This window comes from Macadamia integrifolia, chromosome 1 (assembly GCF_013358625.1).
Source record: "Macadamia integrifolia cultivar HAES 741 chromosome 1, SCU_Mint_v3, whole genome shotgun sequence".
NCBI lineage: Eukaryota > Viridiplantae > Streptophyta > Magnoliopsida > Proteales > Proteaceae > Macadamia > Macadamia integrifolia.
Window position 1 is genome coordinate 21,680,271 of NC_056557.1, and position 25,932 is coordinate 21,706,202.

General features: G+C 41.4%; 1 protein-coding gene across 3 annotated transcripts in view; it reads left to right on the top strand.

The window, feature by feature from the left end:
* LOC122081447 (probable cyclic nucleotide-gated ion channel 20, chloroplastic) overlaps positions 1 to 25,932 on the top strand; it is a 259,284-nt gene that overhangs the window by 132,445 nt on the left and 100,907 nt on the right. For all 3 annotated transcript variants that reach the window (XM_042648600.1, XM_042648608.1, XM_042648596.1), the window contains exons 4-5: positions 11,238 to 11,375; positions 20,466 to 20,714. In XM_042648600.1, coding sequence (XP_042504534.1) covers positions 11,238 to 11,375; positions 20,466 to 20,714 — 387 coding nt within the window. The remainder of the gene's footprint in view (positions 1 to 11,237; positions 11,376 to 20,465; positions 20,715 to 25,932) is intronic.

Consider the following 25,932-nt stretch of genomic DNA (forward strand, 5'->3'; position numbering starts at 1 on the left):
TTATGGGGGAGTCTGGTATTGATAGTGAAGAGGTGACTCCGAATCTGCCGAATCTTCTTACTCCACTAGTGTATCTGCCATCCTCCTTTGAAGATCCTCATGCTCAAAAAGAGAGTGAGGGGACAAAGATTGATGTTCCAGCTTAGGGGAATAGACTACTGTTCTAGATCAGGGGGAGATGACTCTTGTTTAGCGTACTATTGGATAATTTCAGAGGTAGATTGATAATGCAACGTAGGGGTTACACTAGAAACAAGCAACTCTAGACCACCACCACTACGACAACACCTTTGCAAATCCCTTTGCCATCTCTGGATCCAGAACCTACTAAGCCTGGCATGTCATCAGTTATAATTCCTTCTTCTGACCAACCTGTTGCTCTTGGGAAAGGTACTTGGACTTCTACTCAACATCCCATATCCTGTGTGTCTGTTATAATTCCCTTTCTCCCTCCTATAGTGCTTTTGTGTCCTCTCTTTCTTTATTCGTGTTCCCCAAAACTGGAAGGAAGCATTTGTAGAAGGAAAACGGAAGGCAATAATGGTGGAAGAAATGGGAGCCCTAAAAACGAATGATACATGGGAACTTGACTCTTCTTCTTGGAAAAAGACCAATTTGGTGTAAGTGGGTGTTTGTGGTAATGAAAAAAATAGATGGCTCAGTGGATAGGTACAAAGCTAGGATTGTGGTGAAATGGTTCACTTAAACATATGGAATCTACTAGCAGGAGGCATTTGCACCGGTTGCCAAACTGACTTCTGTGTAAGTTTTGCTCTCATCTGCTATAAATCTAGGATGGGATCTCCAACAACTTGATGTAAAGAGTGCTTTCCTCCATGGAGAGCTCGATGAGGAAGTGTACATGGATAGAGCTCGATGAGGAAGTGTACATGGATATTCCACCAGGAGTCTCTAATGAGGGAACTCAGGGCAAAGCCTATAAATTAAAGCGTGCTCTCTATGGGCAAGGATTAAAGTATTGGTATCGGTCTGCCAAAATTAAGATACGTATCGGAGGGTATTATATCGTATCGGGGATACGCTAAAGATACGCACATAAATGGATGGGAAACAATTTTTATACTCTTTTACATAAAAAAAATAGTTAAAAAAAGCTATATATAACATGTATTATGTATAAATAGTAAATCGAGAGTATCGCACTAAGAATCCAAGGTTTGTAGTTGTCCCATAAATGTAAAATCCTTGTTTCCAACCTTGATTTCTACTTTAGTTAGAGAGAAAAATGGTTGGCAGCAACTTTGGAACAAACACACCTTAAAAACTTGTGTTTTCTGAAAAATTACCAATTTTGGCCATTTTATGACCGTATCGGTACGTATCGGTGTGTATTGGTCGATACATACCGATACGTACCGATATATACCGAAATGCACATTTCACTTCGATTTTGAATTTTCCATCGAGTATTGGTGCGTATCAGTGTGTATCGGTGCGTATCGGTATGTATCGTAAGGTGCGTATCGGTATGTATCGTAATGTACGTATCGATACATAAGGGTTTTAAAAATTTTATGTACCATATTGGCAAGGGCCGATACGGTATGATACTGACCGATACTTTAAACCCTGTCTATGGGTAGAAGCAGTCACCTTGAGATGGTTTCGAGATTTCACATGGTAATGACTTTTGTGGGTTATATAAGCAGAGTAATGCTGACCATACATTGTTCATAAAAAGGTTTGAAGAAAGAATTATGATGCTCATTGTCTATGTGGATGGCATCGTGGTAACAAGAAATGATAGTGCTAAGATTTGTCGTCTCGAAGACTTTCTTGGCCGAGAGTTTGAAATAAAGGATCTTGGAACACGAAGGTATTTTCTTGAGATTGAAGTTGCACGGTCTTTTAGAGGCTTCTTTTTTTCTCAGAGGAAGTACATCCTTGAGCTGTTATTATCTGAGACTAGTTTATTGGGTTGTCATCCTTCTGATGCTCCTATGGAAGCTAGTACCCGGCGTAAGAAAAAGGAGGTTGAACCGGTTGATAAAATCTGTCCCTTACACGGCCTAATATTGCTGTGGCTGTTAGCTTGGTGAGTCAGTTAATGCATTATCCCTATTCCTTCCATATGGAGGCTGTTGTACCTTCTATGTATCTTGAAATACTTGAAGCCAGCTCCAGGAAATATGATCCTTTTATTTCCTCATGATCATCTTAGAGTTGAAGCCTATACAGATGATGATTAGGCTAGTTTACCTAACATAAAATCTATCTTAGGTTATTGTACCTTCGTGGGTGGGAATCTTGTCACTTTTTTATAGCAGGAAGTAGAATGTGGTGGCCAGATCTAATGCCAAAGCAGAGTTTCATGCTATGACACAAGAAAGGTTTAAGAACTCATTTCTTTTCGTTGGTTTCAAAAAAGCACCGAAATACCAAAATTTTGCCAAAATAGTGTACTTTTTCCCATGTGTTTCGCTGGCCATTTTGGGGGGCTAATGGCTGAAGTGGCTGAAATTAGCAAAATGAGCGAAAAGAAATAACTGAGATGGCCGAAATTTCGACGAAATATTGTATTTTTTGGGCTGAAGTGAGCGAAATGACTGAAATATAACCGAGATGATCGAAATATGACTGAGATTATGTATTTGTATTTCGTATGCCATTTTGTTTTGGTAAAAAAAAAATATACCGAAATATCCGAAATTTCGGTGAGATATTGCCGAGTTTTCGAACTATGGGCATAGGGGATTTATGAGTTGTTGTGGTTACACACTATTTGATGATATTGGTGTACATGTTCATCTTCCAATGATGCTCTACTGTGATAAAACAGTTTGCTATCAGTATCGTTTATAATCCAGTACATTATGACCGTACCAAAATGTTATAATAATGGGTTTTAGGAAAAGTTTCAGATTCCAAATGACTCCATAGGTCGTTAAGGGGTTTAATGGTCCTTGTAATAGTCTAGAACTTTCTCTCCGTTATTATAAATAAAGAGGGCTGGTGTGATATTAGACACTAGTCATTAACACTTCCAACATGGTATCAGAGCCTTTGGATCCAAAACCCTAAGTTTTTCCTTCTCTCTTCTTTTACTTCTTTCTCTCGGTGGTAGTTCCTTAACCACCAAAAGAGGCTCTAGCCTCCATCTCCCTTCTCTCATGGGCTCTCACTCTCTCTTCTACAATGATCTAGGAGACCCTGCTCCTTCCTAACGAATTTTTTAGGGTTTTTCCCTTGAAATCATTTTTTTTCTTGTCAGGGTGCTTATTCCCTGCTCGATGCTAAGACCGTCTTGATGTTTGTTGTGATTGGTGCTCTTTATCATTGTAGTTGTATATGGTAGCCACTTTACGGTCTCAGGACTCTACTCTAGAGCTATCCCCAAAATCGATTTGTCATGGTTTTCACCCTTTAATAATTTTTGGGTTTTTTAGCCTTTTTCCTGCTTTTTGATTTTCTTTTGTTTTTGTTTTTTTTTTACCTTTGGCCGGTGCCTCTTCCCACCTTTTCTCCTTGTGCTATCAAACTTGATGGCACAAACTACCTTATGTGGTCACGCTCGATTTGCATCTCCATCAAGTCCTGTGGGTATTATGGGTAATGCACTGGAACCTCGAAGTGTTCGAACATTGGTCTTTAGATTGACAAGTGGGAGTGTGCCAACTCTTTGGTTCTGGCCTTCTTTATTAACTCAATACAACCACAAATTTCACGTGTTTATCTCCTTTTTTACTCTATTGCGAAGATCTGAAAGTCTTTCCAGGATATTTATTCTCAGGTGCTGAATAGTGCTCAGGTTTTTGAACTGCGTTAGAAGTTTTGTGACCTGAGGTAGAGAGGGCTGGCACTGTCACAGTACTACTATTAGCTGCGCACACTGTGGGCTGAGTTTGACTTCTATGAGGACTATACTCCTTCTACCCATGCAGATGTCACCAGTTTTCAGAAACGAGAGGACATGATCCTAGTCTTTGACTTTCTTACAGGTCTGCATACGGAGTTTGATCAGCTACGGTCCCATGTTCTGAGTTGTATTCCCTTTCCTAGTTAGATTAAGCCTATGTTGTGATCCAACTTGAGGACAACCATCGTACCACTATGCTTCCATAGCCTATTGCCACCCACTGAGAGATTTGCACTTTTCTCTGGCACTCGGTCCCCACAGTTTGGTGGCTACCAGAGCTCCAGTGAAGTGAGATTATTACAAGGAGCGTCACACCAAGGAGCATTGTGGGAAGGACCAGACTATTCTGCTGATACATTTGGCAAAGTGTGTGGGAAGGGTCGTGCCGATACTCTTGGTCAGGCTAACTATACTAAAGTCCCAGACTCTGACTTTGCTCCTAGCATCACTGTAGCCTCACTATCATTTGATGAGCTCACTGCCATTCTGTGCCTTCTTACATGTCCGAACTCTCCAGCCCCGGCTTCTGTGTGCTCTGCTCATTCCACCCCTTCTGGGTCAGGTATTTAATTCTGTGGCCATATTATGCCTGTCCCTTCTACCCCCTTGATTTTAACTCCGGGGCTTCTGATCATATGACAGGTGGCTTGCCTCTTTTCTCCTAGTACACCACTTGTCCTAGTAATGGTAAGGTCAAGTTGGCTAACGGGACTTATTTCACTATTTTAGGAAAGGCATCCGTTAATTATATGCCTTTTTTAGCCCTATCTACTGTATTACATGTTCCCTATTTTCCTACTAACTTATTATCTATTAGTAGTCTTACTTCTAGTCTTAATTGCAAAGTCACATTTTTCCTGTCTCATTGTGTTTTTCAGGATATGGTGATAGGGGCAACGATTGGCTCTGGTAGGGTGTGTGGTGGTTTGTATCTAGTTGATGATGACTCGGTGTTGGTTTGTGACTATGGACGTTGTCTTTCACGAATCTATGTTATATTACACTATGTATCCTCCTTTTGGGGAGTCTCCTCCCATTGTGGAAGATGTGCCACCTCTTAACTTGCTATTCTTGCCGGTATCCCATTTTAAGGGGAGAGTGACACTTCTATGTGGCCTCGGCCAGAGATACGTGTTTATAGTCACAGACAGTAGTGATGGGGACATTAGTCTAGGCTATTGAGTTTACCAGAGGAGGCATCACAGAAAAACATCAAGCTTGGGCTCTAGTTGGCTGGATGGATGAGGATCAGCATGGGGCCTACCTTGGAGAGTCATGCAAGGACTCCTTGACTGATTTCCTCGGACAGCTAGTTTATGGCTTTTTTTTTTAGGAAAGTAAATTTGTTTTTTCTTTTAATTACTTATAGTAGGACTCTTTATTTTCTAAAAGGTAGTGGACTAGATTAGGACTCTTTATTTATTTCCTGAATTAGTAGATTCTGATTTGATTCCTTTTGCTTTTATTATATAATTGAATTGTAAGGCCCACGACCAAGTTTAGTGAATGAAATAGAAAGCAGTTTTCGTGTGCAAGATTGTCTTCTCCCCCAACCCCCATCTTGAGTCTCTTCTCTCCCCTCATCGTGGATGGCTTCTCTTCCACTTCTCTCTCGGCAGTAAGGTAATCTCTCTCCTTCTCTCTTCCTCTACTTGAATACTTCTTCTTGTTCTCTCCCCCCCCACCCACCCCCCCCCAAAAAAAAAAAAAAAAAAATACTTGAATTTCCCTGCTGTTACTACACTCATCATAAGCCCATCGGTTCTTCTTTTTTTTTTTTCTTACCCAAGACCTCAGTCGCATGCTCCCTTACCCCTGCTGAATCCTTTTGTTTTTCTGTTACTTATTACTTTTCTGAATCTCTGCATAAGAATATTACTGGTTTTACTTATTGACTGCAAGTATAAGGGCTGGTTGGTAACTGCGACCATTGGAATCTTGAAATGCATGCGCCCCAGTGGCAGCTTACTGCTACATGTTCCCATCCCCATATTGCCTAATTGAAATCTGCTGGGTTGATGCTAATGCTTAGGATTTTTATTGCTTATTGCTACTGTAATTTCCTGGTTTTAAGTCTGCACATAACTCATGCATGTTGTTGTTTCCCCTTATATCCAGCCCATTCCTTAGTTTAAATTATGTTAGTGTTGCCAAATTAATCCACCTGTATAGGGACTCTAATTTCTAGGGTTCTCCCTACATCAAGTAGCCTCAGACCACTACACATCCAACATCTACCCTATGATGCCAGTTGTCTCCTCTCGAGCCTAATCTTGCCCCCTTGGACCTAGGTAATTCTCCTGCTCCTGTTGATCCGTCTCTTCTAGTTGGTGCTGGTCGACACGAATTTGGGTCATATGACTTTGGATGGAGTTTTGAGCATCTTCCCGGCTGAATTAGCGGAAGGCAATTTTTGGTAAACTTTGTATATTTACGAGTATGCTTTCAGAAGAAAGAAGAATCAGTCTAATCGGACTTATATAAAGGGAGTTATGCCCTTTGGATTGAGCATAGGCCAGTATACTAGAGTTGTTTCCGGTCTGAACCAGGTGGTTAGACCATGCATGGATGGGGATTTTGTTAGCCTTTTAAATTATTCTTTTAGGGATTTATTGTTTATTCCTTGATGAAAGAAGAGAGAAAAGGGAGAGACAACCGCCTTAAGGAGAGGAGAAGAAAGGCGAAGAGGCCATCTCAAGTCAGAGCTTCAATCTATTCGTGATCATGGCTTTCTGAGAAGTTCGAAAAAGGTGAGATTTGGGGGGGGGGGGAGAACACCGTCTGCAGTACTTCCAGTTAGAGTTACTAAAGTTGAGGTAACTCATTGAGCAAATCCCTGTATTTATGATTCTAGGTTTAGATTCTTGTTAAGAAAACCTATTATCTTGCAAGGGTTGGGACTTGATTGTTATTCATCATTATCATTGTGAGGGCTTGGTAGAGTTTGGGTTGTGGTCCTAAATATCTTTGTTGGGGCAAAGGTGTGATAGGGGTTGAGGCTCCTGGATCATTGTAGCGATTAAAACTGTGTAGTGTATTGAGAAAAATATGAAGCCTTGCGAGGACATTGCTCCGTGGATGTGAGCACATTACCGAACCACGAAAGTCTGTGTTTTTGTGGTTTGTCTGCAATTTGGATTTTGAAGTGTATGTTCTGCAGAGTGGGTGTGCATACGAATTGTGTATGATTGGTAAAATTGGTCAGCACCAACCAATCGTTGCTACATGTTGTCTCATTGCCTTTGTGTCAAGAACGCAAATCGGATCAAGGGTTTGAATTTTTAGAAGACACTGATTCACCCCTCCCCTCTCAGTGTCAACTTGGGACCATCATTGAGGAATAAAAATAGAAGACAGAAGATACAGGCGCTCGATAGGAAGGAGAAAGAGAACTGTATGACATGACATGAGAAATAGGTTGTGTGCAAGTCCAATTTTCTTTACGAACAACAATAGGTAAATCAAGTGAAGGATCACTATAACTAGGAGGGAAGCAATTACCAGACAAAGTGTTGGACCTTGGATTAGAGTTAGACGATTTGCCACACACAGTGGTAGTGGTGGTGTCAACTTGCTGTCTCCGAGAATAAACATGTAATGGTATCGGCTCCCCTTGAAGAGGTGCCGACAAAGGATAATAGGCCTCAGTCTCATGAACACAACATCCATAGTTACTAACACACGATGAGAGGGTGGATGGTAACACTTATAGCCTTTTGTGTAGCCGAATACCCGATAAAAATGCACCAAAGACCTCGCTGATCAAATTTCACATGAAGTTGACGGTTGTGAGCAAAACAAACGCAAGCCAAAACATTGGGAGGAACTACAAAGGAAGAAGAACCGGTGAGCACATCAATAGGGCAGCGAGACTCCAATATCCTAGATGGCATTATGTTGATGAGATATGTCGTGAATCTCAAACATAAAAGACTAGGCCATTTCCAGCAATTGCCGATTCTTCTGTTCAGCCATACCATTTTGAGCTGGAATATCGACACAACTGGTTTGATGAATAATTACATGATTAACAAGGTAAAATTGGAAAGAACCATCCACATATTTTTTACCATTATCAGTGCGTAGTACCTTGGTACGAGCATCATACTGAGTCGGAACCATACGATGAAATATAGATCCAGTTAGCCAATGATAACCAAACATAAACATAATGGGCAATGCCCCACACATCAAAATGGGTTAAGGAAAAACTAATTTATTATCAGAACTTATATAAACAGTTCTAGTTTGCTTGGCAAAAACTCAATCATCATAGATAAAGGATTACACTGTTTAGATAACTAGGAAAAACTTTGGCTAATGTGCCTAAAGGAGGATGTCACAAACGCCAATGCAATTGATTACTCAAACAATTGTGGAAGAAGAAGAGTCTGTCTGATGAGCTTGAGTAGAAAGAGCCGAGGAAGAACTACTGTCAAGCAAGTAGACACCACCACGCACTTACCATTGCCAATCGTTGCCCCTGTCACCAAGTTCTGAAAGACATAATATGAAGGAAAGAAGGTTACTTTGCAATTCAGATCCCTAGTAATACTACTAATGGATAAAAGATTAGTAGAAAAATTGGGTTCATGTAACACTGATGATAAAGATAACAAGGAAGAACACTGAATAACCCCTTTCCTGATACAAAGGAGAGGGAACCATTAGACACCCGAACTTTGTCTTTACTTGAAGACAGAGAGTATTGGAAAAAATGACTCAAAGACCCAGTCATATAGTCAATTGCACCAGAGTTGATTATCCAAGTAACAGATACAATGGAGGCATAGTGACCACCAAAAGAAATTCTTGAATTGGCAGAATGTGACTTAGATGTAACTGGCGTAGAGGCAATAGAGTTAGCAGACGATGAGGGATCTAACTTGGTCATCAGATGATGGAAAACCAAAAGCTCATCATGTGATAAAGTGGAACCAATGGGGGCAGAGTTAGAAGTCTCGGTATGGTGCGCATGAGACTGATTTGATCGACCATGATCACATCCCCGAGAATTGGTAGGCAGCCCATGGAGTTTCCAGTAGTAATCTTTAGTATGGTGCTCCTTAGCATAATACTCGCACTTCACCGGTTCCTACTCTGTGGTTGAAAGATCACTTAAACGTGTAAAACAACCACAAGATTGAGATATGAAACCAGACTGAGATCCTATACTAGAATATTAGGCTGATCGTTCCTAAGGATTAAAGTATTGGTATCGGTCGCTGTATCGGTCATCCAAAATTAAGATACATATCGGAGGGTATCGTATCGTATCGGAGATATGCTAAGACATGCACATAAATGGATAGGAAACACTTTTTTATACACTTTTGCATAAAATATTTGTTAAAAAAGTAATTAATAACATGTATTATGCATAAACACTAAATTGATGGTATCGCACTAAGAATTCAAGGTTTGTAGTTGTCCCATAAATGTAAAATCCTTGTTCTCAACCTTGATTTTCACTTTAGTTAGAGAGAAATATGGCTGGCAGCAACTTTGGGACAAAAACCCCTCAAAAAATCATGTTTTTCTGAAAAATGACTCATCCTGGCCATTATATGATTGTAGCGCATCGTATCAGTATGTATTGTACTGTATCGGTATGTATCGACCGATACATACCGATACGTACCTATACACACCGAAACGTACCAATACATATCGAAATGTACATTTCACTCAATTTTATTTTTTCCATAGAGTATCGGTGGTGTATCGGTGCGTATCGAAGGATACGTATCGATACAAAAGAGTTTTAAAAATTCCATGTATCGAATCGGTGTATCGTATCGGTAAGGTCCGATACGTATTGTCGATACGGATACATATTGCTGATATGTATCCGTATCGGACGATACGATACGATACGATACGTGCTGATACTGAAAACCCTGATCGTTTCTGTGATACAAGGTTGTAGCATAGAGGTACGCAGACTATCTTCAGATTGAATCATAGAATAAGCTTGCTCCAATGATGGAAGGGGTCACGATTGAGAACATGTTCCTCGAATCTGATTGAACTCGACATTTAGACAAGCCAGGAAGTTATACACCAGTAGCTTGTCTTCACACTTCGTAAAGTTTGTAGCATGAGTGAAACAAGGGGCCTGAAAATCCTCATAAAAATCTAGCTCTTGGCATATACATCACAACTTAGAATAATACTGAGAAAGTGTCATCTTCTGCTTTGTTTCATGAATCTTCTTTCTCAGTTTATAGACTTGTGCATCATTCCCCATTTGGGTATATGTATCCTTAGCAGCCTTCCAGATCTTGACAGCAGTATCCAACAAAAAATAACCCCATGCAATATTAGGATTCATCGTATTCAGCAAAAAAGACATAACAAGGGATTTGTCAGAACTCTATTTTTTCTGAGATGGACCAGCAGTTGTAGGCTTCTCAGAACCTGTGAGATATCCGGAAAAACACGAGAATCGATTGACAGGACGTAGAATCTTGACCACATCAAATAATTGCTTGCATCCAATTTGATGGAGCTAACAAGGAATGAAGGGAAGTCACCATGAGTTCCGTGACTCACTTCTTCTGAAACAGTTGATGTAGTAACATCCGACATGACTGCTGATCTCAAATAATCCATGAACCAATCACAGGAAAAATCACGAACACATGGTACTTCAACCACAGAAAAAACCGATAAAAAAATCACCAGGTCTGAAATCAAACATCCAGATCGTCTTAAGACATCAAAACAACCAACCAGAAAAAGCCCTAGGTGGTAAAAATCACCACCAAATGTGAAGGAAGACTCGAGGCACAAAAAAGGAGTCCGCGAGCCGCGCACGAGAGAGAGGCAGTGGCACTAGGGAATTACGGCCGGGATCCCAAGATGGATCTTGGCTTTGATACCATGTTGTGATTTGGGAAATTCCGACTTGTGTCAGAGTCAGACTGACACCAGCCATCTTTATTGATAATAGAATGAGAATGAGGACAAGTACAACACCCTAAGGACAATTCTACCCTTATACCCATATTACAATACCCACTAATAAGAAACAACACTATAAGATACCCCTTAACCTGCAGTACAACTTATTAACATTAGTAAACGGATAATTATGTTCCTTACATCATCTATTTTGTGTATGGAATTGTTATGTTCTTGTTGAGATAGTTTGATGCTGTATCTATTTGATCTCACTTTCTATAGCCTTCTTGGTCCTGATCAAAATTAGTGCACCATTTTATATTTCCAAATTGAAATGTACTCTATATGCTCTGATAAAAACATATGGTTCAGTAACTTTTCTTGTTCTTTACCTGAAGTTATTGTTGTTGTGGAGTGCTAGCCTCATCCAATATCTGCCATTTGTATTTTGCAGTTTAGGTTGGCTTATGTTGCTCCCGAGTCGAGAGTTGTGGGTGCTGGAGATTTTGTTATCCATCCAAAGAAAGTTGCTCTCAATTACCTTTGTGGTTATTTTTCCATTGATCTATTCGTGGTATTACCGCTACCTCAGGTGAAGTTTTTATTTGCCTCACTGTCTTTTTTTTTTGGGTATATTAAAATTTTGTTGATAAGAATAAATAAGTAACCTACTTACTCAGGTGCTTTACAAAGCCTATTGCCCAGCAGCGTCCGTCTAGAAAGGAGACAAAGCAAACCACCCCACTTTGCATGACCAAAAAAAAGAGAACCACCCCTATCATTTATGGTTTACGAATTGCATCTTTTACATGGCAATGCTGTTTTGACATGAAAGAAATGCTTTTTTTCAGATCAAAGTGCTATAGTCGCTAATCATGATTTGCTACCAAAGATGAACTGTCAGAGTTTATCTTCGCAACATGTGCAAAAGCCATATGTCTGTTTACCATTTTAGCAGCCACCTATGATTATACCTAACAACCGGGCAGACTGGCCTGGCTGGATTTTTGAAAACCCAAGCCTAACGCTGGGTCCTGTCAGCTCAGCCTTAGCACTGCCTGACCCATCCTGACCTGAAGTAGGCTGGGATATCTCAGGAAAAACTAGCCGAGCCCCCTGAAAAACCTAGTCATACTGTCCTGGGTCGAGCTGGCCCTCACTGACCCTGTCTGCCCCTGTTTTTGCCATTTTTTGTCATTGTCTACACTAAAAAATAAAAAATATAATTGGGATGTGTATATATATACATAGCATAGTTATCTAGGTGCCTAGGTGAATTAAGGCATAGGAGTGGCTCCTAGGCACCCTATGGCCTATGCAGTATATATAATATAGCAATGATATTTTACATAATTATGCCTATATGCGACATAGAAGCCATATCAATGCAATGTGATATATCATGCTAGTAATGGCCTATCCAAGTGTCCCTACTCCATCTTGTGAGTCACCTCCTCCTAGTGATCCTAGCATCAACTTACCAATTTCTGTTCATAGACCTTGTAGATCTTGCACTCACATCCCATTTCTAACGTGGTCTCCTATAACTCTCTTTCTCGATCTTCCCATACTTTTGTTTCTTCGTTGTCTTTTGTTCCTATTCCTAACAATTGGCAGGAACCTCTGGCTAATTCAAGATGGAAGAGGCAATGAATGAAGAGATGTGGGCTCTTGGGAAGAATGACACGTGGGACTTGGTGTAGTTCCCTCTAGGAAAGAAACCTGTAGGTTGTAAGTGGGTTTTTGCAGTAAAACGATAGGTAGATGGAACAATGGAAAAATATAAGGCAATGCTGGTTGCTAAGGGATTCACCCAAACATATGGGATCGACTATCAACAGACCTTTGCATCAGTTGCAAAAATGAACATTGTTAGAGTCATGCTCTTATGCGTAGTCAACCAAGGATGGAATCTTCAACAACTTGATATGAAGAACGCATTCCTTCATTAAGAACTTGAAGAGGAGGTTTTTTTTTTCAAGCTGGTCCAAAGTTGCAGGGATGTTATCAAGCTTTTCTTGACAGGCCCAGACTCTCTCAGAGATATTTCCAATGGTGGAGGAATTCCAAATTTTGAGGGCAACTTTTACATTCTTGAGCTTCTTGGCAAAGGCAGTTAGGGGGGGAAGAGGAGATAGGAATTGGGATGGCCCAGGAATCTCTAACTAGGGGGAGACATTCGTGATGAAGGGTCTATATATCAAAAAATTTGAAAGGCTTGGGGCCAAAGGAGACTAGGTGCTGGACAAAAAGAGAGATGGGAGAGTAGTCAGAGATACAGGGAGGTCAAAGCACGCATGAGAGGAGGGGAAGAGATTGAGGCAGGTTTTATTGACAAGCGCTCTATTGAGCTTGCAAGCGACAGGGTCTATATCGCTTCGACAGCTATACCAGGTGAGCATGGATCCAGACCATCTAAAGTCATTCATGCCAATATAATCTATGTAGTTATTGAAAGAGTCAATAGAAGTGGGCTCAATAGGGGACCCTCTGATTTTCTCATTAGCTGCTCGAACAACATTGGAATCTCCCCCAGTGCCCTAAGGGGAGGAGGCAATAGAAGGGGCAAAAGTGTGGATGTCGGCCCAAAGAGCGATTCTCTCAAAAGAATGATTAAAAGCATAAACCACAGAAGAATGAAGGAGGGGAGCCAGGAGGGGAGGAAAAAGTGAAGTGGATGACTTGGGGGGGGGGAGGCGTTGGAAGAGACATACAACAAAAGAGGGTTCCATAGATTCCAAATACGACTGTTAGGGGAGTGGTTATTGTTAGAGATGAAGAACCAAGAGGGAGCAATCGAGGCAGCAATGCGGGGGGCGTTGGCTTCTAGGACCTTGGTTTCAAGGAGACAACATTGGACGACTTTAGAGGATTTGAGGCTGGATCGGATCATAGCATGCTTGGCAGAGGAATTGGGACATTTGACATTCCAGATGGTCCAAAGGATCATTTAGAATGGGAGGGGGCAACGAGAGCTTAGAAGAGTTAAGAGGGGACTTGGCAAAAGAGGAGTGGGGTTTAGATTTATGTCTTCGACAGTATTCTTTGAGAGGGGAGGGCTGAGTACTTTTGAAGAATTTCCCAGCCCCTTTGGCCAAAGCGAAGATCTAGAGGGCTTAGACTACTTTAGAGGGACAACAGAGGTAGCATCAGACAGGTAGGGGTTGGCGAGGAAGGGTCTAAGGTGAGCAGAGGTGGTTGGCCTGGGCAAGGGAGAAGTTGGGGAGTGAAGGGGGATGGGGGAAGGATGGCCATCATGAAGGCCAGTAGGACCAATAACACGATCGGGCTGTGGGCATTTCCAGTCGAAGCTGAATTTGCAAAGGTGAAGCCATCAAAATTAGCATCTTCAAAGGCTGGCAGAAGGCCATCGTCGTCAAATTCCATGGTTGGCATAAAACTAAGGGGGTAGGAGATGAGTCAGAGCTGACGCCTTTTAAGGCGGTTGCAGTCGTGGGGAGCAAGCTTTGCAGGGGGCCTAAGATTGAGGCTGGGGTGGCAATTAGATCAGAGGAGACAATCATGGAACTAGAACGGGCATCACCTACAGGAACATGCGAGGTTAGTACTTAGTAGAGAGCCAATATAAACAAAAGAAATCGAGTTGTAGTTGACACCTTCGAAGGTGGTTGTAGTCGTGGTAAGAACGCCTAGCATGGAGCCAGGAGTGGGAGAAGATGATGCAGACGTGGCAGTGAGACTTGGTAGAAGGCCAAGGCAAGAGGCCAGAGGTGCCAGGCGTGCAACATCAGAGGAGGATGGAGTTGGGGAAGCTTGCATCATCGAGGCCAAGGGGCCAGGAGGGCACCATCAAAGAAGCAAGGAGCAGGGGAGCCAACAGACTTGAGGGTTTAGGACAGACAGAGCAATGGAGGGATGGTGTGGTGGGGGAAGCAATCTGGCGTTGGGCGAAGGAGGAGAGAAACTTGGGTTATGGATTGGGTTAGGAGAGGGTAAGAACTTGCCCACGGGCAAGTGGGCCAGAGAGGTGGGGATGGTGGGCCGGGCTAGATTGTGGGAGGATTGAAGATGGGCCTAAAAGGATGGCTAGGAGAATGGGGCGAAGTGGGTCGAAGGGAAAGCAGTGGGCGGATCACTGATGCAGACTGTGCCGACTGTCCAGATGCCAGTAGGTCTAGCTCAAGCTACTGTACCTTTGTTGGTAGCAACCTTGTTACTTGGTGTAGCAAGAAGCAATCTGTAGTTGCTCGGTCTAGTGTAAAGTTGAGTTTCGGGCTATGGCCCGCGGTATCTTTGAACTTCTTTGGCTCTAGAGTCTTCTTCAAGATCTTCAAGATCTCTGCATTCCAGTCATACACTTGTTTTGTGATGGTAAATTAGGAATCAGCATTGCTCATAATCCTGTCCTACATGATCGAACAACGTACGTTGAGATTGACTGACACTTAATCAAGGAGAAGCTGGAACAAGAAGTCATTTATGTTCCGTTTGTGCAGTCTTAAGCCCTTATTTCTTTGCTCTTATAATGGATGAGTTAACCAAGAGCATTTAAGACATGGTCTCCATGGTGTATGCTCTTGGCCGATGATATAGTTTTGTTGGATGAGACAAAGGTAGGAATTAACTCTAAGTTAGAGCTATCGAGATCAACCTTGGATTCAAGAGGCTTTAAGATTAGTAGATTGAAGATGGTGTACGTGATGTGTAACTTCAGTCACACTATGAGCATAGTTGTCAAGCGTCACCAAGGTCCCGTTGCCTTGGCGTCTAGGTGGTTTGCTTGGGTCCAAGGTGACTGTCGCCTTACTACACTGCATGTCACCTTAGATTTTTTTTCACTTATTTATGCCAAATATCATTCAATTTACTTAAGATATTATTCATAAATAAGAAAATACCCCCTATTTGAATCCAATAAAAATAGTCTAAAAATCAAATTTCAAAAAGATAAAAAGTCAACCCCCTAGTCCAAGAACAAAAACTAGATTTTTGGTTGTAAGGGTGATTTTTAACTTTCAAATGCTGGGTTTTTTCTCAATTCTGAAAATTTTATAAATCTTATCATGATAAAACATTGCTAAATCTTTTGTTTTGTTGTCTTTAAAATTACTTTCATTTAGGCGAATTTAACAACATTTGCGCACTTTAAAATGAGTTTGACCGGAACATAACTTTGTCATTACAACTCAGATTTAATAATCTTAAACTTATTAGAAAGCTGGTTTTGTGCTATACCTAATACAAAAGGTTTTGTGTAAAAAAAAAATCATTTGACCTTTAAAACTTATTATAGAACAATAACATTTCTCTAAATGTTGATTTTTTATGACTTAATGTTGATCTTTGATGATTTGATGTGGCTTAATGTTGATTTTTGATGACTTGATGTGGCTTAATATTGATTTTTGATTATACAAGGTATATGTAGCATACTACATAATGTTAGAAAAGAGTGAAAATAGAAAATAAATAACACTTTGTCGCCTTGTCACCTAAGCTCTGAGGTTGCAAATTACGTTGGTTTCGACTTGCTCCGATATTTCGAAGTTTTGGAAATTTGACCCAAATTTGTTGAATTAGCCCAAAAAAAGCCTGGTTTCGACCAAGGATTAAAGTATCAGTATCGGTCGCCGTATCGGTCAGCCAAAATTAAAATACGAATCGGAGGGTATCTTATCGTATCTCTGATACGCACATAAATGGATAAGAAACACTTTTTTATATACTTTTGCATAAAAAAATAGTTAAAAAAAGCTATATATGACATGTATTATGCATAAACAGTAAATTGAGAGTATTGCACTAAGAATCCAATGTTTATAGTTGTCCCATAAATGTAAAATCCTTGTTCCCAACATTGATTTCCACTTTAGTTAGAGAAAAATGGTTGGCAGCAATTTTGGAACAAAAACACCTCAAAAAATTGTGTTTTTCTGAAAAATTACCCATCTTGACCATTTTATGACCGTATCGGTATAGACCGATACGTTCCGATACATACCGATCCATACCGAAACGTACATTTCACTTCGATTTTGAATTTTCATAGAGTATCGATTCGTATCGGTGTGTATACATATCGATACAAAAGAGTTTTAAAATTCCATGTATCGTATCGGTAAGGGCTGATACGGTACGATACAGACCGATACTTTAATATCCGTATCAGCCGATACGGTACAATACAGACCGATACTTTAAACCTTGGTTTCGACCAGGTGTCAAAAATTTCGATGTCAAAACAAGGTCGAAACCCTGAATTTTAAACCTTGTTGGGAACATAGTTTTTAAGGCGGTGAGGTGACGGAGGCATATGAGGATCTTTCGGAGCGCCTTAGCGATGAGGCGGACATAAAGCGTCGCCTTATCGACTAAAGCGTTCCTATATAATTTTTTTATAAAACCAATCTATTTGGCTCAAATCCTAGTTGAATCTTATTACTCATATGTTAAATAAATATTAAAGGTTCATATTCATACCAATGAAAACAAATCAATAAAGTGAATAAACTAAGTTCATCTTCATCAATCATCAATCATCATAACATATTAACATATAATATAAATACATAATTATAAAAAAAAAATTATAAATATAAAGAAAAAAAGACAAAAAATACAAGTATTTATTATACTTACCTCTATGATGCCAAAATGAGTGCTTAAACCCTAAGGTCATCCACTATGTTTCTACTCCTATCAAAGAAGAATGAAGCTCATCGTTGTCGGAGCAAAATGGTCGTTTGGATCAGTGGTTCTTCCTTGTTCCTTGATTCATTCTCAAAGCCCTTTCTTAAAACCCTTGACAAAATCCAAACCCTATTTATGAATCGTTTTTTTGTTTTGTTTGTTTTGGTTATTTTTGGTGGAGTAAAGCTGATCCCATACATCTCAAGTGTTAACAAAATCATACACTTACCAATAAAAAATCTATATTTAGAATCTTCATCAAGTAATTTTAAAATGTAAAAAAAAAAAAAAACCCATAAGGCGCCACTTCACATAAGGCGGAGCACTGCCTTACCATCTATAGATTGCATCAGTGCCAAGGTGCCGGTAAGGCGACGCCTTAGTAGCGCCTTAAAAACTATGGTTGGGAAGTCTAACTGATCTGCATGGGGAGGAGGAGACCTTGGAGGAGACGTCAAAGTAGATCACATTCCAAATCTTATTGAAGGATCTGGAGGTGGAAGTCCTCTACGAAGGAGCTTAGTGGTAGAAGTATTAATCCTATTGTAAGCAAGTTGGGCATGTGTGACATATATGCACTAATTTGAGGGGGAGTGTTGTAATATGGGTAGAAGGGGTATTTGTATAATTTCAATCATTTGAGGGAATTTCTGTTCTTTAGTTGAAAAATAAAATGTTGGAAGAGAACAAGAGAAGAACAAAGAGAGGATGAGAATGAGAGGTAGAAGAAGAAGAGAGGAAGAAGGAAGAGAAGAAAAAAGAAGTTGGTGGTGATGTCTTGGGGAGAGATTTCTCTCCCCTATATTGATTTACTTACTAGCCTTATGAGGGAAATTACATACATACCCCTCTATGCTAACATAAGATAGCCAAAGAAGGTAGAAAGGTAAAAGCACAATACAAAGTAATAAACCAGTACCCAAAGTATTTAATACATAAACTCTAACACTCCCCCTCAATTTGGAGAATAAATGTCATACATTCCTAGCTTGCATAGAAGAGTACTGAACTTGTGAGAGATGGGCCCTTTGTTGAGGATACCTGCGAACTGGTCTTTTGTGCTCACAAACGCGGTTTAGATGTAGCCATAGTCAATCTTCCCTTAATGAAATGTCGGTCAATCTCAATATGCTTTGTCTTGTCATGTTGCGTGGGATTCTGAGCTATACTTATAGCAACATTGTTATCACAATAGAGACGCATAGGTTCCTCAGTATTAATTTTCGTCTCTGAAATCAGCATTCTCAACTATAGTAGTTCACATACTCAATCAACATCAATGTAGCCTTTTATCCTCAAATGGTTGTCTAGCATATAATAACCTTTTTCATGGGCTGATCTTCAAGTACCTAAGGATGCGATATACAACATCTAGGTGCCCACTCTTGGTGGCATGCATAAACAGACTCCACCCCAATTGTATATGTGATTGTTATCTGGGTGAGTTAGAGAGACATCAACTTCCTCTCTCGTCTCTGGTACTTCCTTGTATCAATGAGGGATGGACCACAATCTTCTCCTTATGATTTTACTCCATAGAAGAATTTACTAGTTTATAACCCCACATTCCTATTCCTTTTAGCAAATCTAACACAAACTTCCCTTAACATATATTTATTCCCTTTCAGTGACCTTGACACTTTAATCCCAAGAAATATTTCAATGGTCCAAAGTCCTTGATCTCAAACTGTTGAGTAGGACTAGAGTCTGATCATCTCAACACTGTCATTTCCAATCACCACAATATCATCCATGTAGACAGTTAGGGTTATGATAGACTGATAGTACCATTACCTCACCTAGTAAATAAAGTATGGTCAAGTTGACTCTGGGTATATCCGATTTTTAGAATAGCCTTTCTAAACCTCTCAAACGAAGCCTTTAGGGATGGTTTAACGCCATATAGGGCTTCTTTGAGATGACACACCTTCCCTTCAGCTGAGGGAAACTTGAATTTTGGATGAGTGTGCATATACACTTTTTCTTCCAAGTTCACCAGGGAGGAATCATTCTTCACCTCCAACTGCTACGATGGCCAGTTTCTATTGGCCACAAATGATAAGAGAACTCTTATCGAATTGTGTTAGGCCACAAAAGCAAATGTCTGCTGATAGTCAATCCCATACACTTAACTATATATCTTTTGGCCATCAACTTGACCTTATACCTCTCAACAATGTCATCTAATTGGTATTTGATTGAGTAGACCATCTACATCCAACCAGAACTCTCCCCTTGAGAAGATCAACCAACTTCTAAGTACAGATCTTCTCAAGGGCCATCATTTTCTCACTCATAGGCTCATAGCTACCTTCCACTTGAAGTCAGACAAAGGCTCTGATACTAAGCTGAAATCTGAAGTGTTGGAAGAGAAGAAGTTGGCGGTAATTTCTTGAGGGGAGATATTATCTCCCTATATTGATTCACTTGCCTTATAAGGGAAATTATATACAAACCCCCATGCTAACATAAGATAGCAAAAGGAGGTAAAAAGGCAAAGCACAATACAAAATAATAACCCATACCCATAGTAACCATATTGCATAAACTCTAACAACTTATGGATAGGATCTTAGGATCATAGTTCTGAGTTGAAAATAGGTCTTGTAAACCCTTTCAAGTTTTAGATGTGTGAAAATGGTGGTGTTTCATGTACAAAATAAAATTTTGAGGCTTTAGATAGTTTTGTGGTTTCTGTTGCTCCAAACACTTGATGTAGCATTTTTTTTTAATCATGTAGTTCAGTAAAGTTTGAATAATGTTGGAGTGTTACTGAAGCATTCTATGTACTTATAGATAGGATAAATACTGACATAAAAAATACGGTTGCATAGTGCGTTTTTGTTTTCATCCAGTTTTATGGAAGAGAATTTTAGCTTTACTCTTCAATCTAAACTGTTCTTTTCATTCTTGCTTTTTCCTTATTCTTGTTTGTTGCTGCTACAGGTTTGTGACTTTGTTCAAGTTATGTACTTTTTTGCTTTTGTGTTTCTCATGAATCTTTGCTTTTCTGTTTAACCTTCTTGTCTAGATCATGATATTGGTCGTCTTAAGAAAATATGTTGGATCATCAGCTGCAAATTATGGAAGGAATCTTTTGCAGGCGGCCTTTCTTCTTCAGTATATGCCCAGACTTTACAGGTTCCTGCCTTTGATTGCTGGTCTGTTTCCAACAGGCTTCACATTTGCATCAGCATGGGGGAACCTTGTTCTTAATCTTATCATGTTTATTTTGGCTGGGCATGTTGTTGGCTCATGCTGGTACCTCTTTGGTTTGCAGGTGGGTGGATGTCCTTTTATCATCAGTAATTGTTTGCTGAATTTTCTTTACTACCCATATATATGTATGCTTCTTGTCATCAAAATGGTGAAGTGAGAAGTTGCAATTTTCTTTTGATTGTCCCTTGTCTTATTCCTAAAATTTATTTATTGTAGGGGTAAAGATTTTTAAAATAATTGGAAAGTGACTTGTCATTATATCATTATTAAAACCTGCACACTTTTCGAGTAGACATGTGAAATTACATGATTTTCTCTTATTGAAAATAAAAAATGTGTTATACTAAGAGGGTGAAAAAAGTTAGGTTATGACTTTTTTTTTTTCGCAAACCTTAGCTTAGTTACAACTTTTATTGATGTATATTGTTACATCTTAAAGTTTGTGAAAGCACTTATAGAATTTGGTGCTTGGGTCATTTGTCGTATATGATTAGCATTTGTAGTGACATTGCATCTCTGTTGTTTCTATCTAAAAATGATGTTACTCCTATTTATAATATTGGTGGAATATGAGTCACGACCCAAACCCAGATGTCAGGTGAAGGTATAGCCCTCACAGGCGCTGATCAAACGATCGATAACACTTCACAAAATCACAGATAATTAAACTCATCGAATTCAAGTCTTAACAAAAACAATCAACTATAAACTCATGTCACACACAAACATAATTCAAATAAGCATAGGTCCACACATCTCAACGATACAAGCATACCAAACATCACATCATACAATCAAACCACACCTATGGTGTAATCCCACTATAATCCACTTACCTCATCGTGCATCTCTCCTACTTTCACCCTCTGGGCTTTGAATGCTCAAATCAAACATTACCTGCAGTAGGTATGCTTACCACTAACTCCTAGTTCAAAACAAATTCAATACCCCACTTTCCCTAAAAGTCAACTAAATGCAAAAGTCAACCGAAAAAGGCAACTCTCTCAAATGGTGGTCAAACTTTAGAACTCAGTCCTCCTTGACATGTATTATCACCCTTTAGAAGATGAGAATAATTGATTGAGTGATGAAAGAGTAATTAGATAAATTCTAGTTTAGGATGAAATTTCCATATTTACGTAAATCTGAATTTACTCTCAATCCGGAGGTCAGTTGCTCCTCAAATTTGGATTGTAAGCTCCCCTAGGGTAGCTTTACAAACTCTCAAAAGATGATCGTGATCTGACGGCTAGATTAAAAGTAAATAAAGAAATACAGATTCACGCAACTGATAATCTCCCGAATCAGATCTTTTTCAAAAGTACCCTCCTCTGCCTTGAGGATGTCCCATTGTCCCCCTAACCCCCTCCGCCTATGTCCACCTCTTCTTTGGTGGTCTCCCCCACCAGAGCTCCTCCCCTCCCTAGTCCTATCCCTCCTCCCTCCACTTCCTCCCCTGCTCCTCCTTCTAAGCCCTGGGTTTTGTTGCTCGGCCCTACCTGCCCTTCCTATAGCCGGCCACCCCTTATTCTTTGTTCCTCCCTCCTGTACTCATGACAAACTCGTTGGACTCTGCCCTGCGGGTTTGCTTGATGATGAAATCTTCCAGTGGCGCAGCTGCACATTGGCCACTTCCTTGGCGCCAAGCCTCCCTTCCGCATAGTAAAGGCGTCCCTCTCCAAGCAGTGGAAGCTTCTGAGCACCCTCTCCATTTATCACCCAGATAATGGCATATTCATTTTCAACTTCTCCGATCCCTCTGATAAATCACAGCCCTGGAAGTTGGTCCATTGCAGGTTGGGAAGAAACTGATCTTCCTTAGACATTGGGATCAGTACACCTCCCTTGCCAAAGTCGACTACAAGTCCATCCCTATTTGGATCACATTACCCAACCTCCCTCTACACGTTTAGTGCCCCTAAGGGCTTAGCATCATCGGTTCCATCATTGGAAAACCATTGTTCTTAGATAAAAGAACCTAGCTAATTGAACAACTTGCCTTTGCCCGAATTTGTGTTGAAGCTTCTACAAATCAGCCCTTTCCTTCAGTCGTTACTATTGTAGATAATGATGGGTTCTCTTTTGATGAAGCTGTTGAATAGGAATGGATACTGCCCCACTACGCTATGTGCAAATCTTTGGCCACTTGACCAAAAACTGCATTGCCAGCCCTGCGAAGCCTCTATTCAATCAAACTGTGTCTGCTTCCTTTGTTGGTGCCCCTGATTATGCCGCTGATGTTCATCAGTCTACCCTCATTCATCCTAATGGCCACATTGAAGCCCTGCGAGGGCTTGAACCCTCAAGATCTCCCTCCCCAGCTCACTGTGGAAGAAAGAAGATAAGTTGTCATCGGTGACGAAGCCGCATGGCGGCTCCCAACCCTCGCGAGGGGCTATCTCCCTCTACTAGACCAGCATCTGCAGACCCATTGGTCCAACACCATTGTCCGTCTGACCCAACAGATTCTTTTCTATCTCTCTGAGTTTGAGGACGATGTTTCGACGTCACATCGGTCACCGTCTGCCTCTTTGGACCCTATCCCTGCTGTTGATCGTCCAGCCACCTATCCCAATCCGCTTCTTGAAGTTTTCCCTTCCCCTTTCCTCGTTTCTCTTCTCTGTATGCAACCGACATCTTTCACCCTCTTATCTTCCCTGCCCTCCTCATCCCCATCCCTTCGAGTATCTCTTCTCCCACTCCCTTGGTTGGCCCTAACCCTCCTCTCAACATTTCTAACCTTACGTCCAAACACTCCTCTTTCCTCCCCCCCCTTTACTTGACTCCGATATCCAACACCCTCCTCCTGACCTTCTTCTCTCTTAATCCGAATCTAGCATTACCCATCCTTCCTTAGCCATCGACTATCCAAAACCGCCTCCCCTGTCGTGCTCCCCTCCTCGGGGCTCTTCTCCCCTACCCGCTTGCTGGATCTCACGCCTCTGCCTGTGAGGTTCCTCGCCCCTTCCTTTTGTTCGCTCTGCAGCTCTCTCTTTGCTGCCACTTGTTGTTTCTCGCCTTTTGAGCCTCTCTTGACCTCTGCTCTCATCCCTCTTGATGGTTCTCTGGTTCCCCCAACCGCCCCCTGTTGCGTCTTCACATGTCGCTGCCTCTCCTACTGTAGTCTTGGAAGGCTCTCCCCTGACTCTTCAGTCTGTTCAGGACCCTCCTGAACATGCCTTCACTACCCTCGCAGTGTTAGCCTCCTCTTCAATTGCAGTGTCCTCCATCCTTGGCCTCCCGCCTACTAACCCGAGACTTCTACCTTACCACTCTTCGAGTGCATCCTCTAGGACTCCCTTAGCTTCTATCCAGCCATCTTCAGTTGCCTTGGAAGGTGCTTCCCCACCTCTTTGGCCTGCTCAGGCCCCTCTTGAGCAACCCGAGCTGCCTCTATCTGCTTGCCACATTGAAGATTCGTTGCTTCACACTATGGATAGGAACCTACTATGTGCTCGCATACATTGGACTCGCACCCTACCGCTCCTGATTCTCTGAATCCGGCCTTTGCTATGTACCTGCACCCATGTGCTCCAACCCTCCCTTTGGTGGTCAATTCTATTGCAGTTGCTGATGTCCCTACCGTGGTTATTACTGTTGGTCACCCCAAGAAAGACCAAGCCTTCCCAATTCATTTCCCGCCTCCCCACTGAAGAACCTCCTCCAGTAGCCAAAAAATCCAAAGCCCCCTCCCCATTAACTAATATCACCGCCGGACCAAGATGAGCTCCTCCAAGACCTCCAAGGTCACTGAGGTTCCTTCCCTCTCCCTTGAGCAATTGTTGCACCCCCCTCTCCTCTCTAATGACCCCCTAGACCATTTGGAATGTCCGTGGGCTGAACTCCCCGGCTAAACAAGCCTCTATTCATGCCCTCATCAAATTTTCCAAATCTGCTTTTTGTTGCCTTTTGGAGACTCATATCCTGGAGCCTAACGCGTCCCGCATCTCTACCTCTATTGCCCTCTCTTGGGACTTTGTTTCCAACTACTCCCATTGCCCTAATGTGCGCATCTGGATCCTTTGGACCCCTCTCCTTCTCAACATCTTCTGTATGTCTTCTTCTGCTCTATCCATCCACCTCTCCATCTCCTCCCCCTCCCACTCCCACCCTTGCCTTCTCTGTCACTATGCCCTCAACTGCTCTTCAGATAGGATTCTCCTCTTGGATGACATCCGCTCCTCCTCCCTCACTCGCCCCCATCCTTGGGGCATTGCTAGAGACTTTAATGTCATTAGAGCTTCCTATGAGAAAATTGGTGGAGCTAGATTGGACTTTCTTTCCATTTATTCTTTCAGTAAGTGCCTTGACGACATTGTAGTCAATGACTTGCGATGGTCAGGTTCCAAATTTACTTGGTCCAATCGTTGCGACGGCCCTGCCAGATTTGCTTGCAAGCTTGACCGAGCCCTTGTGAATGAAGCCTGGCTTCAAGCTTTCCCATCCTCCCATGCCAATTTTGAGCTCCCTGACATCTCTAACCACTCCCCATCTCCCTCGTCGTTTAGCCTTTGATTTCCTTCGGCCCTAAGCCCTTCAAATTTTTTGATATGTGGTCCCTCCACCAGGACTTCCTCCCCTTAGTGCAGGATGCCTGGTCCATCCCTGTCCATGCCCTTTCATCTCCTCTTATTGCCTTTTCCAGAAAGCTACACAATGTCAAGTCTGCTCTGAAAAGCTGGAATACCAACTCCTTTGGTAATATTTCCTCCAATGTCTCCGCTTGCAAGGATGGGCTACATTTCATTCAATCCAGACTCTAGCAAGACCCCCTCAATTCCCCCTTGTCCAATGAGGAAAAAGAGGTCTCCTCTGAGCTTTGCTCCCTTTTTGCTTAGGAGGAAAGCTTCCTTAGGAAAAGATCTAGGATTAAGTGGCTTGACGTTGGTGATTCCAACTCTCCCTGGTTTCATCATTCTATACAGGCTCGCTTCAATGTCAATTCTATCCTCAAGCTTACCTCCTCCTATAGGACTTCTCTCTCCAATCCAGAGATCAAAGTTGAAGCGGCCTCTTATTTCTCCAACATTTCCCCCCCTCTTCCCCTAACCTCATTAATAAATCCATCCATCCCTAATCACCTCCTTCCCCTATTATTTCGACCCCCCTGATGAGGAGTTCCTGGCTGCTGTTCTCTCTCATAAAGCCAATAAGGCCCTTGGGCCCAACGGATCCAACATGGGATTCTTCTCTTCTTGTTGGCATATCATTAGAGATGATTTGATCAAGGCCATCCATAGCTTCTTCCTATCCACCGGTCAATTATCTGACATCAACTA